The 17,383-nt window shown below is 33.4% G+C and overlaps 1 protein-coding gene across 1 annotated transcript in view; it reads left to right on the top strand.

Annotated features, from left to right (window-relative positions):
* Nucleotides 1-17,383, top strand: part of ZNF280D (zinc finger protein 280D) — a 224,735-nt gene that overhangs the window by 187,426 nt on the left and 19,926 nt on the right. Inside the window, exons 16-18 of the mRNA XM_049773627.1 lie at nt 1,737-1,799; nt 5,126-5,244; nt 5,395-5,431. Of these exons, the coding sequence (XP_049629584.1) occupies nt 1,737-1,799; nt 5,126-5,244; nt 5,395-5,431 (219 nt within the window). The remainder of the gene's footprint in view (nt 1-1,736; nt 1,800-5,125; nt 5,245-5,394; nt 5,432-17,383) is intronic.

The raw sequence follows: 17,383 nt of genomic DNA, 5'->3' as shown, positions 1-17,383 counted from the left end.
AGTTCTGAATTTTATGTTATTTTTTAGTTCATCTTATTTTAGATTTATTGATTCTAGTTGTTATTAGAAGAATACTTGAATTATTGTGACAGCATCATAATGGTCTTTTACATATATCACCTCACATTCCTTATTCCAATCCTTCCTTCCTTCTATTGCTAGAATAAATACATCTAAGTAGTTTATTTTGGGGCCTGAAATTTATAGCCTTCCTACATTTTCTGAGTTTCAAAACTCAGCATTTTCTTTATATAATTCCAAGTTACTTTTTATAGCTTCTTTAACTCTTAGCAATTTGATTATTGCTCTATATCTTGCTTCTTGTTATAACTGGATCTAAGAAGTAAGAACATTTTTAAATGAATTAAACTCTTTAGCAGGCTTCTATTACATCTTCTCACAACTTTCCTTTCTGTAGCCACAAAACTTCATATGCACTTCTGATGCTTAGCTTTGGTAATGACTTGTGAATATGGATTCATTTGTTTAAAAATAATCTTTAAGCATTTATTTTGTGCCAGCTTCTATATTTTCTCATTTCTATCTCTCACGTGTAACACTGGGAACACTAGAACAACTTGCCTTCTGTCATTAACCTGGTGTCTTACATAGGAAGCATAACCTCAACATTGCTTCAAGGCTTAGGAACTTGCCCCTTTGTAATAAAAATACTACTTATGAGTCAAAATAATCAGGAAAATATGTCAAAGATAATTCTTCCCTTCAATCTTACTGAGGAAAAATTTATACAAAAATTTATACCTATTTTATAGAAAATGAGGTAATGAGTTTGGATAATTGTATTCAGTCATTGTTTCAAGTGATGACTTTTTAAATCCTACGTTTTACTTTAACCTAATCTTTTTTCTGTTTTCTTTGACTTATTTCTGTATTAGTAATAAATTTATTCAACTTGAACTGGAGGGATACCTCTGAGCTTTATATCTGCTTTTTCTTAGCATGCAAAACTATAAATATGTAATTTGCACCAAAATACTTAAGAAAAGTCAGTATAAATATTTTTTGTTTTGCCAGAGAACTCTAAAACTTGTTTAATTTAGACAGGGTATATTACTTCCAATACCATTTGGATTCTACCTTCCTTTACAAGCATATACAGATTAAAAAGTTATTTAAAAATTATTTTTCTACTTTTCTAGAAAGCCTGTCTACAGTACAGGCTGGGATGGGGTGGGAGGAGGGACATTTGAGACATTGGTGATGGGAATGTTGCACTGGTGAAGGTTTGTTTTTTATTTAAAAAAAAGATATATATATATATATATATAATATATATAAAACGAATAAAAATTATTTTTCACTGATAAGTGTTTATAGTATGGCAAAACGTGTTACAAAACTTTGCTTGCAATTCTATTTTTTCTTTTCTCTATGACACGGATTGAATTTAGGACTCATACATGCAATACTATGTACTCTAACGTTGAACTCCTTGTTTATAATATTTCAACCCCTTGTTTATAATTCTTAACAAATGAAAAAATGAGTTTGAGTTTTTCTCAAATTCCTGAATATTTATTTTGTCTAATTTGAGATGCTGATAGAGTCTAGGAAAATATACTAGAAAACAGATAGGTGAAATGAGATGCAAACTAAGTTGTTAGATAGGCTATTTATTTATACTATGGTATTTTATTCAATAAAGAAACAATTACAGCTATAAATTAATATCTTACTATATAATTAAACTAATAAAATCACTTTTGTCTCCTTAGCTTTCATAGTAACCGTCCAAGTAAAAGGTACTGTGTTTTTAAGAAGCATTCAGAAGATCTCGGGTAACTATCTGATCCTTTACATTCTTTCTATTATAAAGTTACATGAAATTGGGGCCTGAGAGATAACACAGCAGTAGGGCGTTTGCCTTGCTTACTGCAGATACAGGACAGACAGTGGTTCTAATTCTGTCATCCCATATGGTACTCTGTGCCTGCCAGGAACGATTTCTGAGCACAGAGCCCGGAGTAACCCCTGAGTGCCGCTGGGTGTGACCCCAAAACCAACCCCCCCCCAAAAAAAAGAAAAGTTACATGAGATAGTTGAGATATACTTCAAATGAAATTTATGCATTTGATTTGTACAGCTAATAGTTTTTCATATATGTTTTTGTGCATCATCATCAGCTTCTTAGCAATACATACAGTTTTGTTATTACTTAATGAAATCCTGCATTCAGTATCCCTAATCCCTGGGTAATATCTAATATACTTTTGGTATCAATTTTTTTATTCTGAACATTTTATTTATAAACGAATGATGCAATATATAGTTTCTATGTGCCTGGCTTTTTTGTATAACATCATGTTTTTAATATTCATCTGTGCTGCATCATACAGTAATTCATTTTTAAATCCTGAGTAATATTCTAGTTCAAATTATATTATATATTATAGTAGCTATATTATGCTATAGTTTATTTACACATTTATATATTTTTTACATCTGTATATTTATTTTTCTATAGTAGAAATGTGCCTTTTTTGGATTTTTTTAAATTTTTGGGGGGTCAAGAATTAAACCCAAGGCCTCTAATATGCAAGGCAAATGCTTTCACACTGAGTTATATCCTGGTCTCTGTTTTGTATTTTTGTCTTTGTCAGGCATTGATAAGTGCCAAACCTACATAAGTAGGCACTCAGTAAAAGTACGTTGAATAAATTAATTGAAAACATTAATTGAATAAATTACTCAAGAATTTGACATGTGGAGGTAGATTCCATCCATGATGCTGGGCCTGTAGCTCCCCAGGAAGAAAAATTTTATAGTATTTATATATTAACTTTAATTATTAGTTAAAATTTTAATTCAAGGAAATAGATTAAATAGTTTAAGATAGCCTAGATCAGCATTTTTCAACCACTGTGCTGCGGCACACTAGTGTGCCATGAGATAATGTCTGATGTGCAATGAAATGTTGTCTCTGATAGACCTAACACACCTGGTATCTCCCAGCTCTTTAGGAGCAGTCTCCTGAAAAGAAGAACATAAATGTTTGAAGGAAGAGGATGACCTAAAGAGATATAGATATTTGGAAAAAGAAGTAAAATTTAATGTTAGTAATTAGATGAAGTCTGGAAAAATAGTTTTGAGTTTAAACCAGACTAAAGACATTAAAAATAATCTAAAGGAGGTGTTGGACTTTAGGATGAGGCTTTGGCAAACTATTGGTGTTTTCTATAGAAACGATCTGCTTAATGTTTAATTGAAGATGACCATTTTTAACAACTTCATTGGTACAAGTTGTTTAAGCATGAAATTTCTAGAACAGGATTATTGTAGCTGTAAATGATTTGATAAATATTGGCATTAAAGAATAAAGTGGTATTACACTATCTGTAGGTACGTGGACTTAGCAATTAACTAACTTTAAAACCTGATCCTAACCTTTACCTCCTTTTTTGTTAAATGAAAATATGTCCATTAATAGATTACTAAATTAACTCCTATTCATTTAGTAACAGCTACCTTTTGGGATTGTTGTGAGATTTAGATAAATTGATGTCTAAAATTAACTCATAGTATAATAAATATATTATCAGTTTTATGAACTTATGATATTTGTAACTATCTTTTGACTAAAAGCAAGTGTCTTAACATGTTTAGAATTAGAGTTCAAAAACTGATGTCAGATAGAACATCATGAGAATTACATTAAAAAAAACTTCAACTAGTGGATTATATAGTAGACTTGCCTTGCTTGATCCCCAGCACCACAAATGGTCCCCTGAGCCTCCTAGAAGTGATCCTTGAGTAAAATGTTAGATTTTGTCTTATAGCTGAGTTATATTCCATTGTGTATATATTCTACAGCTTCTTTATCTATTCATTTTATTGGACACTTGAAGTTGTTCCACATCTTGACTACTTTGCTTATATATATATATATATATATATATATATATATATTTTTTTTTTTTTTTTTTTTTGGGCCACACCCGGCGGTGCTCAGGGGTTACTCCTGGTTGTCTGCTCAGAAATAGCTCCTGGCAGGCACGGGGGACCATATATGGGACACCGGGATTCGAACCAACCACTTTTGGTCCTGGATCGGCTGCTTGCAAGGCAAATGCCGCTGTGCTATCTCTCCGGGCCCAGCTTATATATTTTTAATTAAGCATTTTTTTATATTATTGAGGAATTGAATTATTGGATTGTATGAAAGTTTTATTATTTTTCCCCCAAATCTCCATATTTTTCCACAGAGATTAAATCAGTTTACCACTGATAATGAACGAAGTTCTCTTATTAACCACATCCCCACCTGCTCTGATTTTTCCCCAGTAATTTGACATAGTTCATTATCACTGGTGTGAGGTGATACCTCATTGTTTAAATTTGCATTTCCCTGGTAATCAGTGATGATGAGCACTTTTTATAAGCTTATTGGCCATCTTCATGTCTTCTTTGAAGATCTGTTCTATTTTTATGGGTTCCAACATGATCTGTTTTTCTTTTATGTTTATTTTTTATTTTTCCTTGACCTTGGTCATTGTAATCTTGTTAGTATACAAACTAATTTTTATGATTACTGTTATATTAATGACACCCAGTAGAATATGTATAAAAATAACATTGGAGAATATATAATAAGTAAATATATATATAATAAGTAAATTGTATGCCCTTTTTTTAAAAATTGTTTTTGAGCTTTCGTTCATACTGGCAATGTTCAGGGCTTACTACCTGACTCTGTGTTTAGGATTACTCGTGGCAGGGCTGGAAATCATATGAGGTACCTGGGATTGAACTTGGGTCTGCACTGAGCTTGCAAGGCAAGTTCCTTACCTCCTCCTCTTCAGCCCCTCCCTAGGTTTTAAATTGACAGAAGTATATATGGATTATGATATATTAAAGTAACACAAATAAGTGAAGCCAGGACTGAGCACATAGTATCAGAAGTAAACATTTTAAAACAGAAATACTACCTTAAATGGAAACATGATTTGGACATGGCTGTGCTCTCAAGAGAATCATTTCAGTTACATCAAGCTTGTATGATGAATATAACGGTTGTAACATTACAAAAGAAAACCAGGAGAAAACAGTGGAATTTGTGTATGGTTGTTCATTAAAGATCACAGTGTTTTTTATTTGTTTTAAACAGGGGCATTACTGTAGTGTGTCTCAATTGTGATTTCCTATCTGATGGATCTGGCTTAGATAAAATGGCTGCACATTTAAGTCAACATGAAACTCATACTTGCCGAGTTATACTTAGGAAAGGTATGTATATACCATTAATTGTAATGCTTTCAAAATTTGATATTCCAGTATTTTTTGAGAACCATAATATGATATATTTATTGAATCATTAGTCTCACTCACCAATTTCCTATGCTCTTTTTAAATACAAAAATTTTCTTCTAATTTCAGTTTCTGTTTGTATCTCAACTTCTGAACATCTTTCTGAGTAAGTTTAATTTTTATTCAGTGCATTTCACTTTGATGGATTTTAGCACTATTGCATTTTTAAATGCATCATTTATTAAAATGAAAGATATTAAAGTTTTTTTTTTAAAGCTACTTGTTGAAATAGGTTCCTGCTCTTTGGATCTCATGATCTGGTGCAAGACAAGTTAAGAATTTCCTAAGTTCAAAGTTCTGAGTTATTTTCTTACACTGACAGTTGCACAGCCACGATCACGACACTAGCTCTCATTATTCACCTTCAAATGGGACTAGATTCATATTCCACCTCACCTTTGTGTCAGATTGACATATATTAACATGTTTTTTTCTCCAGTTGGCTCTCTCCAAAAATAACTTTGGTTGCTATGATCGTTTCTTACTTTGCTTAAAAATAATTTGTCTTTTTCTCTGTTGTAATTCTCTTCAAGTAATATAGTCTAAATTATATGGCTGTTTGTCTTCTTGTGTGTTTTGTCCGCTTTCTTAATTTTGTATAAATCTTAAGGTTTTAGGCCAGATGCTTGTCTTTTTCCTCATTCGTTGTCTGTCATTGTGCTATTTTTCTTATTTTTCAGATGCAGAAGCAGCACAGAGATTTCAAAAAATGTCCAGAGTACATCTGGACAGTGTCCCCCTTCGATGGACACAACTGATGCCTGTTCTCTCTTTCCAAGGAATATAAATAATTTGGTTGTGGGACCTGCTCTAGGTTGTGGTCTCAAGAAATCAGATCTTAGGGAGACTCCCTTCCTTCATGGCTGGCCTCCCATAAGTCTGATGCTGATCTAGCCAAAGGTTGCCTCAAGGCCCAACAAATTGAGCATATCTTCCCACATGGGGTTTTGACTCTTGATCTTAAGCTAACGGGTCCTTTTTGACCGAGAAAGCCCCATCAAATTAATGCTTCAACATAATGTTGAACTTTAGTTATTTTGACTACTGTCTTTCAATTTTCCTCTAACAAATGCAATTCACAGAGTAAAAAGGCTTTGGTAGTGTGGAAACCCTGGTTACTTTCATGTCCTTGGAACAACAGGTCTCTTCAATTATGTTCCAAACAACAGTTTATTTTTAATACTGACATTTAAAATATATTGTTCAGTATAAACTTTAGTTTTACAACAATATCAGTTGTGAGATCTTTAGTTAAAATTGAATCAATTCTAGTAGCTTGATTTTATGTTCTTCAAATTTATTGGTTTATTTTATGATGTCTATTTTATATTTTTCTTTGAAAATTATTAATGTTTGTTTTTTAAGGTCTCTGAGAGTTTCCCTAAAATTTTCTAGATTCTCATAGTTCTGTATTCGTAACCTTCTAATTTGGCTGTTGTTCAGATCATTAGGCTTTTTTATATCTTTAACTGGGAGTTCTAAGTTATAAAGAATTGGCAAAACATTTTTTGAGACCTAAAACATCTTTATATTGGATATTATATACCTATTACATAAGATTTACTTAACTTTTGATCCTTGGGTACCCAAGGCTGGCGCGATAGCGCAGTGGTAGGGCGTTTGCCTCGACTCAGGACAGACCTGGGTTCTAACCCCAGCATCCCATATGGTTCCCCAGGAATTGCCAGGAGCAATTTCTGAGCTCATAGCCAGGAGTAGCCCCTGAGCATCAATGGGTGTGGTCCCAAGACCAGAAATATAAAGGGGGAGGGGGACCAGTAATGCACTTGATTTTTTAAATATATATCATATATTTATACTTATATGTATATTTTTAAATGTGATATTTGTTTAATTGCGTTGAATATAGAACTTAAAACAATTTTGATGCTATAATTTTTTGTTAATAAAATATATTGTTTAAGTGCCTCAGGAATTATTTACTAATTTATATAAATGCAGTAGATTTTATATAACTATAGGATCATTACTTTGTTTTATGGTGCCCACAGACTGAATGCTTTATCTGTTTCGATGCTTATTGATTTTGCCTCTATCACACTGAAAAAGTCACCATTTAGTCTCTGCCATTCTCATGAATTTTTAAGACAAGAAAACTTTCTTTACTTTTTTTTAAATCTGAGTTGTCATAAATACAGGCTGATTTTGAAAGAATGATCCAGCCATATCTCTAAAATCAGAACTACAATTTTACACTGAAGTATTAGCAGCCAACCCACTAAAGGGATATACTTAGTATGAAATATGGTCCTTCTTAACAACCAAAAAAAGCTGAATTTACTGGTACTATTTATACTCATTTCTACTCTAAGTAGATTTTTTCCCCAAAACTCTTGGTGTGGTTTGTTTCTAACTCAATTTGGTCATATATCAGTATTTATATTTCCTTATCTATTTTAGGAAGTTTTGTCATTCCTTCTCTTTCTGCCCAATTAAAAAAAATCTTTAAATTTTGCCAAGAAATTTGACTTCTTTATATGTTTAAGTTTCTTTTTATATCTGATCTTTATTTCACCTTCATCATAGTTCAAAAATACAGTAAATTTATTATAGCAGTGTAGAAGTACTGCTTTATGAATTAATATTATTTAGTTGTATTTATCAAGTTTTATATTTAAATTCCTAAAGTTCTACAATTTATAATTTTCTTAGAAATGTTTTTAACAAAACACTTAAGGTTGTTAGTATAAAACTGTTTGGCAGGTGGTTGAATTTTAATTTGATGATAAGTTTGAGCTTCACTCAGTCTGATACCTACTTATCATCAAGTTATTCTGAATAATTTATTCACCTGATCAAAATTGTTATTATGAAGTAGTTATTTCATGCATTTACGGTTTTTGGTTATTGCAAAATGAAAAATATAATTGGTTCAAGATCATTACCATACTTAGGGAAGAAATGCCTCCTAATACAGTCTTTCTTGAATTTGTGTTCTACTTTTCTGTTATATTTTGTCTAAGTGACTTTATGCCTTACTTATACTTTCATTAGGTAGCTTTCTTTAGAGAATCTGCTTTTTTCCCTGGCATTGTTTTAAATCAGTGTTTTTCAAAGTTTTTGATTCTCCCTGCTGGAAGACCCTGGCACATACAGGGTTGTTGCCTTGGTGCATTTGGTTGAGGAAGGGTGTGAGCGGGCTTCTTTCTCACAGCTCGAGTGGGCTTCAATGAGCCACTTCAGGGAATGGGTAAAAACACGGCCGGCGTATGGAATAATATTGAAAAAATGATGAAATGAGAGACCACACAAACGAATTGTATAAGGACATGTTCTGACAAGCATGTGACAAGTTTAATCTTCATGTTGGGCATATAGATAGGGCAAATCCACAGTAGGCACGAAAGGAATTTCTGCATTGACAAAAGTCATGAGTATAGAGACAAACAGAAATATTAACAGTAGGTCTGGAAAATATGTTTCTAAGATTTCCTGAGGAAGTAGCATAATAAAGAAGGGGGTGCCGCTGGACTGGTTTTTCAGGTCTGCTAGCTAGCAGTGAAAAAATTGAAGCTGCTTTTTCTGCTATTGTTTTACCAGAGAGTTATGTTAAAGAAATGTAAATTTTGTAGCAGACTAGAATTTATAGAGACTCAGCTAACTTTGCTGTGACTGGCTTTTAGATGTAAAAATGGCTGTCAAGTAGAGAGGAAGCTTTAATCTTTGGTGCTGGGATTTCTCTGGGCCAAAGAATTTTATTGAGCCCAATTTTTGGCCTGTGATTTTTACAAGGGAGAGATAGCCAAATAATATGAAAGAAATGTAATGTCAGTACCATGGCATGAATTTCAGAAATATCTCTTTGGAATTCCTCAACTCTCCATGCAGGGTTGAAGCAACCTCAGCAGGGCTTTTAAGGAAATTTGTGGGAAATATCCAGCTATACGCTCCAGGAAAGTTATATCTGGTGAGCCTGCTGAATCCCCCTTAAATGCACAGTCTGAAAGAGGCCACTTTTTTGAATATTCACTTAAAGAAGGTGAATTTCTAGGGCAGTGTTGACTTTTTTTTTCTTCCTGTTTTTGTTTTCAGAACAAAAATATGGTAGGCCAAATAAGTTTGGGTTTCTCTGTTCTAGATGCTTGAAAAATAGACGGAATCTCTCCCCTTTTAAAGCTGAGTGACAAAAGACAAGAAAAAGTAAAATATATAGTGTGCTAAATGGTGGCCGATACTTATGGATAAAATTCAGTAGTAAAGAGAATAAAGAATATGGTTTGGTAATCCAGAAACTGCTGTTTAAATAATTTGTCTGTCTGAAAAAGCCTCATTTAGAGATAAATGACATTTGAATAAAGACCCAAAGTAGATGAATCCCTTAGATCAGGGGTTGGCAACCTTTAAGACATAAAGAGCCACTTGGACTCGTTTCCGAAGGAAAAAAATATCTGGGAGCCACAAAACCATGTGACATTAAAACGAAGCATTGCATACATTGTTTCTTATCTTAATGCTATACACAAGATCTTGCAGTTAGCTGTGGCTCTGAAGAAAAAAAGAACTTTCTCACTTAACAATGTAAAACATATATTTGTGCAAATTAATAGCCAATTAAAATATTTTAAGTGATACCACTCCCCACCCCCGCTATCGGCCTTGCTGTCAGCTAAGCTTCAAAGAGCCACAGGTTGCCGACCCCTGCCTTAGATATATGTTAAAAACAGATTATCTACTTGAGAAGGAATGCTAATGCAAAGACCCTATTTTGAGATCACTTTGCATTTATGGAATGACAAGGAAATTGGATTGAGTACTAATAAAAGGAAAGTGAATTAAAAAAAAACAGGAAATAGGACTTGTCAGATATTTTGACCCATGTTTTATGTGACTATTGACCATTAAAAGAATTTGGTTTTCATTTGGAGAATAATGGCCATTAGAGGATTTTGATTGGTTAAATACATTTTGAATGATCAAATACAAAATGGTTAAAATTTGAATGTTATATTGAAAATAAAAATAAACAAAAATACTTGGTTGGAAGATTGCAGAACAAGTTGGGTGCTATTCTTGGATGTGACTGCCTCGCTTCAATCCGTGACACCATCCCTTAGCCCTGTCAGGAATGATCCCTGAGCACAGTCCTTAGAGCTACCAGGTTTGGCCCCAAAAACAACCCCCCAAAAATCCATAAATTCAGAAGTCCTAATACTACTTTAACTGCTGTTTTGGAAAGAAATTGTAGAAGACCAAGGGTGAGTCAGTGAGATTAGAAAATTTGAATAAATCAGGTAAGTCATGGTGGAAGCTCAGACTCACGCCAAGTGATGAGTGGTTTGATTTGTGATATATTTTGAATTTGGTAATGGTTTGAATATGATGTTTAAGAGAAGAACTGTTGAAGAATACTTTATAATTATCACTCTGAGCAATTGGAAGATTGCAGATATTAACTAGGGAAAATTAGGAAGAATCGATCTGGGAGGAGTTGAGGAGTAAGAAACTTGATTTGGAATATATTTTCTTTTAAAAACCTTCAGATATATAAGTGGAGATTTATGGTCATTGACCAATACAAATTTTTAGCATTCAATAGCAGTTGAATAGCAGTTTAATCACCAATAGCATTTTAGGCTATTCTTCATGTATTTTAGTATTTTAAAGGGTCATGGGAATATATGCAGATGAAACTAGGGAAATCTGAATAAGTGTATTGATCAATGTCAGGATCCTACATGTGGTATTTTCTATGATTTTGTAAAGATGTCATCCATTAGGAGAAATTGGGTAAAGTGTACATATACCTATATGTATTATGGCTTATAATTGTATAATTTTCCATAATCTTGAAATACAAAACTTTCTTTTGTTTTGGGACTATACCCTACTCAGATTTCTCCTGATGGTGCTTGGGGGCACTCAAGCTGAGTGGGTGCTGAGGATAGAATCCATGTCAACCACAAAACCAAAAAAAAAATTATATATACAAATACATATATTTATATATATTAATATTTTGGAGATGAGCAGTAGTACAGGAAGTCATCGTGTATGCGATTGACATGGATTCTATCCTCAGCATATACCATATACCATGTATGTGGTATTGTATGAGCTCACAAAGGGATATAGTAGAAATAGGACAAGTTTCACAGATTGTCATATCTAGAAAACTGACATTAAAAGCTTAGTAAGCAAAAATTGGGAAATGAAACTTAAAAGGAATAACTACTGATGCAGTAGGAAAACCAGGCAAGTGGTGCTATCTTCAGAATCTTGGTCACTCTGTTAGAGTTCTAACTTGTTCTGAAGTTTAGAAATTTATCTGATATTTGTTATTCAAATATATATGCAACAATTTATTCTTAGGAAAATTTGCTACCACTTACCCTTAACCTCAATAGTAAAAAGAGGTACTCTTCTCACCTTGAGAAGATTAAATTTCCATATAACTTCTCAGCATGTTTCACTCTACATATGCTTTTGTAGAGAATGCTTTTAGATTTTTATTTTTATAAAGAAGGGTAAGTAGGCAAGTGTTTTCTAAACACTAATATAAGAAATGGTTTCATGCTCAAATGCTTAGAAAATGCAAGGCAGGGGCTGGAAAGATAGCGTAGCAGTAGGGCGTTTCCCTTGCATGCAGGGATAGACCTGGATAGACCTGGGTTCCATTCCTGGTATCCTATATGGTCCCCTAAACACTGCCAGGTGTGACCCAAAAACCAAAAAATAAAGAAAATGCAAGGCAAAGCTAAGATTTTATAATTTTTTTTGTTATACAGGTCTGTTAATACCTAAGAGAATATTTGACTTGGATTTTTTTAAATTTAATTCCTGTTCATTTATATTCCCATCAAATATTCTATGAAGTGCTGATTTTAAATAATTGGTTTTTAGATATCTGAATTGGGAAATTGTGTGGCTTTGTAGGGTTTTGATTAAGAGGGACTCCTAGACATTTTGTTTATGTTTAGAAATCATATATAGGGAAGAATTTATAACTTGATACTAGCAATAATTGTATTGTAAATTGCATCAAGAAAAATTATATTTTCATTATGTTTGTAAAGCCAAAGATCACAGTGGCAGTTCTGTTATTCTTAGCCTATTCAACTATCTTATTTGGTAGATTTTTCTGTCTGCTTAAGCTTAGGGCTTTGATGCTTACATCATGCTAACATTTGTAGCTGGACTCCACAATGATCCAGTTTAGACAGTTAAAGGGACTATGTAGTATTAAGGTTACAGTTAGCTCTACCATTGGCCCAACTTTGGTTCTACCCTACTATATTGCTAGATATGTGCGAGTTTGGGTAGGTTATCAGATTTTTGTGCCCATTTCATTTGTAAAACAAAGGACCATACTATGTGTAAGGAATTGAAGGAGTTTTATGTTAATTTATAGTGTAGTACTTAGAAAGTCACTGACATGTAGGACGCACTTTACAAATATGCCAGTAGCTTTTCTACAACTTCTATTACATTATTAATGTGTTACATATGTACTCTGAGTTTATGTATATATTTTATTCAGATAGAATTATCTTGATCTTAATGAGTGAGAGAAGTAGAATGCCTGTCTCAAATATAGGCAAGGGTTGGGGGCATTGGTGGTAGGAATGTTGCACTGGCGAAGGGGGATGTTCTGTTTATGACTGAAACCCAACTACAATCATGCTTGTAATCATGGTGCTTAAATAAAGATTCTGTTTCAAAAATATAGAATACATAGAATATATATAGAGAAAAAGTATACCATAGGAATAAGTCCATTTATATGTTCAAAAAATTCAGCAATTTTTTTTTATTAGACTTAGACTAGATTCTGGCTAGAATAGACTAGAATTCAAAACACATCTATAGTACTGGTGATGATTTACTGTATAGAGAGAGGCCATTTTGTCTCACTAAGCAGACATCTTAGAATTATTTTAAAGTGACTGACTGTTTGAAATCAGTCTTTAGAAATGTATTGATAAAAGCTGTACTAAGATCTGTGGCTGCCTGTATGTAAAAGATCATAGATCCTTGCTTAGTATAAGAATGGGGTAGGGGTGGGGGTTATATTACAAACTACCTTGCACCCATGTAATTTAAAAACATAAAGAATCATCTCAATCTTCCATTTGTTATTTTGATCTCCCAGTACCACTTTTATTGATCAGTTTTGTTAACTTGTTTTATTGACCCTGTGTATCTTTCCTTGTAGTTATTTCAAAGAGTTTTAAAACAATGAGTTTTAAAACAATGAAAATGCCTCTCTTTCTCCTCTTCTATCTCTTTCTCGCTCACAAAAAAAGCTCTCCTCTTCTGTCTCGCTCACAAAAAAAAAAGGTTATTTAACAGTATTTTTATTTTGCCATTTTTTAATGTCTGAAACTGAGTAATCAGCTCATATTTCTAGGGAATTTCAATGAATGCTTTAGGTTTGTTTTATACTTTTTACAGAAAATATAAATACAGGCTGGAGAGAGGGTAGTAGGTAAGACATTTGCCTTGCATACAGTTGACCCAGGTTAGATGGATCCCTAAGCTCTGACAAAAGTAAGTACAACCATTGAGCAAGAGTAAGTCCTGTGTACCACTGGTATGCCCCCCAAGTAAGGAAAAATTAGTATAAATACTATAGGGCTATACTTTTAAAATCATACACACTGAAAAGATAGTATAGCACAAACCACTGTAGTATTATATGGGGCTCTGAAAGGAATATGGTTTGAGAAATTAACAATCCTAAATTTAAGTCTTAGTTTTTCTATCTAACCAGTTTTGTAGCTTTGAGACAATTCACCTTGTGAGCCTCACCTTTCTCTTTAGTGAAATGTATGTAATAATTCCTTGAAGTGTAGCTATAAGTAGAGATGATGCATGAAAATTAAACATTTAGGTAATTTGGCCAAGTAATTAAGGTTATTTAGGATAGGCTTGATTAATAAATTGTCAGCATGTACATGCTATTGCTACTGCTGTGGCTGCTGCTGTTCCAGCTGTTGTTTCTATTGATACTTCTACTGAGTTTTACTGCTAACACTATGACAACAACAGATTCTGAGAACGACTTAGTGGGATTTTCTCTTTAGAATTTTAGTGTATTCTATAATATGCAGTTTGGATTATTTTCATTTTTGGCTTATATGGTACTACAGAGCATTTTTCCAAATTGCTCAGTGGACCTCTTTTTTTTGCAATGTGTCCTTTGTATCTTAGTTCTCTAATGTTCGAATTGAATACAGTTATTAATTGACCTATCTAAAGTCTGAAACAACTGTCTATTTGGAAACTAGTACATAATCCTTTGTAAGGAAAACATTCCTTCTGAGGTTACAGAATTCTTAAAGAAAAAATTTATTAGGCATTTACTTTTATAGTGATCTTGGGTACTTAGCCATTACTACTAGTTTGTGAAAATGTTTCATTGTATTGATTAGTAGTAGAGAAATAGATGATTCTTTTGTTGGCCCTTGACCTTACTATACCCAAATCTGCTTTTCTTACCTGTGAAGAAGATTGTAACGCAATCACTATACTACTCTTTCTACTTCTCTCGTCTTTCCATTTCCACTTCTCTATCTTCTTCAATCTGTTTGTATAGATAATTAACATAGAATGACAATGAAGGTTTATGTTTTACAAGTTCTTTTTTTTTTTATTCTTTTGGACAGAAAGGTGAGAATAGACTGCTATTTTCTTCTCAGGTATCCAGAACATAATAATGTATAGGAAACGCATAGTATATAACTCAAGTTTGGAAACTAGGTTGGATGGTTCTCTATTTAATGATCAAGCTAGAAACCCAAAGAACCATATTCTGAAGTGATTTTAAAAGTCAATTGAATTATTCGAGTTACTTTCAAGTTTTGTTCTATGCAAAGTACATTGGAAGGACACTGTCTGGAATCAGTGTCAAAATAAGAAATCAGCTCTCTAGCTTTAGAATCCAGCCTCTTTCCTTACTGCCTTCACTTGTGAAATAAGATTGAAAATAAATTTTACATGCCTATTTTGAAGACTTAAAAGAGCTGAGAAATACTAGCCTAATTTGAAAACAGAAAACTGAGTTCCTCATATTTCGATTACTGCAGGAGATAATGTTTTATACTTTTAGCACAGTCATATGACTCTCTTGTGTTATAATGTAGCTAACCCTTCCATGTAATTGTTCAGACAACATTGATTTCCCTACATTTTTGGGTCAGGAGCATACTTGACAATACTAAGGGCTTATTCCTGGCTAAAGCTGAGAGAATCATTCCTGGTAGAGCTTGGGCAATCATACAGTGTGTCAGAGCTGGAACCCAGGTCAGTTTTGTGCAAGACAAATGCTCTGCCCCCTACCCTATCAATCTAGTCCCTCACTATTGGCTTCGTATATTCTTCTCTGCCTGTTCTGAAAATAGATGAAAGATTAAGACAAATTTCATGTCACCAGTGAAATTAGAGAAAACTGAAATGTAGACAAATTCCACATCTTCAAAAAGCTACAGTTAACTTATTTTACAATCAGCTAAATCATTTATACCATATATTACATAAAGTCATCTTTTTAAACTGCAGTATTAGAAGAATCTGTTCCCAAGGAAAATATTTGTTTAGTATACTCTTCTAATCTTGTAAGTTACCAGTTATTTGTCTTTCAAGAAAGTTGGCTCCTATAAAAGCAAAATAACACCATTTAAAAATGATTTTATGTTTGAGAATATTATTTATGCTAAAATATTTACCTCTATTGCATCTATGATGAGAAATATATAAGGTAGCATTTAATTTTTCTTTTTTTTTTTTTTTTTTTTTTTTTTTTTTTGGTTTTTGGGCCACACCCGGCAGTGCTCAGGGGTTACTCCTGGCTGTCTGCTCAGAAATAGCTCCTGGCAGGCACGGGGGACCATATGGGACACCGGGATTCGAACCAACCACCTTTGGTCCTGGATCGGCTGCTTGCAAGGCAAACACCGCTGTGCTATCTCTCCTGGCCCAGCATTTAATTTTTCTGTAAAATTCTGAATTTGAAGGAATTGTTAGCTTCATAATCCAAAGGAGTGTTGTGTTCAAAATGGTCAGTTTATAAATTTTATATATTTATTAGGTAGGGACTAAAGCAAACATCTCATCTATGAGATATATTAATTTTCTATTGTGTATGTTTTATTTAACTTTTACATGTAACTATGATTGGAGATACTGTGAATCACCCCCTTGAGTTCTTCCTACCACAGACATTAATATAGCAAGCCAAATTTTTAGCAGCTGTTAAATGCTTTGTTCTTTCAAAGTTCATCTAGTATATTTGTCTGTTATGTAACTGCGAGTAATTAGGTAGAAACTGAATCAAAATATGGTGGTTTCTCACAACTGGACTCTTTCTGCCTTTGATATCTGATTTGTAGGAAATTATGAGAGATCTGGTAAAATGGAAAGAATACTATTTAATTCAGGGGAAACTGCCTAAATGATTCTGAGGTTATTGCCATTATTGTTTGTTTTCAATCTGCTGGTCCTGGGTGTTGCTCATAGAATAAAAGTTAAATATCTGTGACTTAAAGAATCTTGCCGGATCATATGATAGCTCAATTTCCAGTTTTTTGAGGAATCTCCATATTTTTTCCATAAACGCTGGACTAAACGGCATTCCCATCAGCAGTGAATGAGAGTTTCCTTCTCCCCACATCCCCACCAGCACTGATCTTGTTCTTTGTGATATGTGCCAGTCTCTGTGGTGTGAGATGGTACCTCACTGTTGTTTTGATTCCCATCTCCCTGATTAGTGATGTGGAGCATATTTTCATGTGCCTTTTGGCCATTTGTATTTCTTGCTACCATATGATCCAGTAATACCATTTCTAGGGATATACCCTCTGAGCCCAAAAACAATGCAAAAATGCCTTCTGGAAACCAATATCCATTGCAGTGCTATTTAACAATAGCCAGAATCTGGAAACAACCAAGATGCCCTTCAACAGATGAATGGCTAAAGAAACACTGGTACATATCCACAATAGAACACTATACAGCTCTCAGGAGAGATGAAGTCATGAAATTTTCCTGCACATGAATGGACATGGAAACTATTATACTGAGTAAATAAGTTAGAGGGAGA

This window comes from Suncus etruscus, chromosome 5 (assembly GCF_024139225.1).
Source record: "Suncus etruscus isolate mSunEtr1 chromosome 5, mSunEtr1.pri.cur, whole genome shotgun sequence".
Lineage (NCBI taxonomy): Eukaryota > Metazoa > Chordata > Mammalia > Eulipotyphla > Soricidae > Suncus > Suncus etruscus.
The sequence above is the reverse complement of the archived record's forward strand: the minus strand, read 5'-3'. Positions and strand labels throughout refer to the sequence as shown.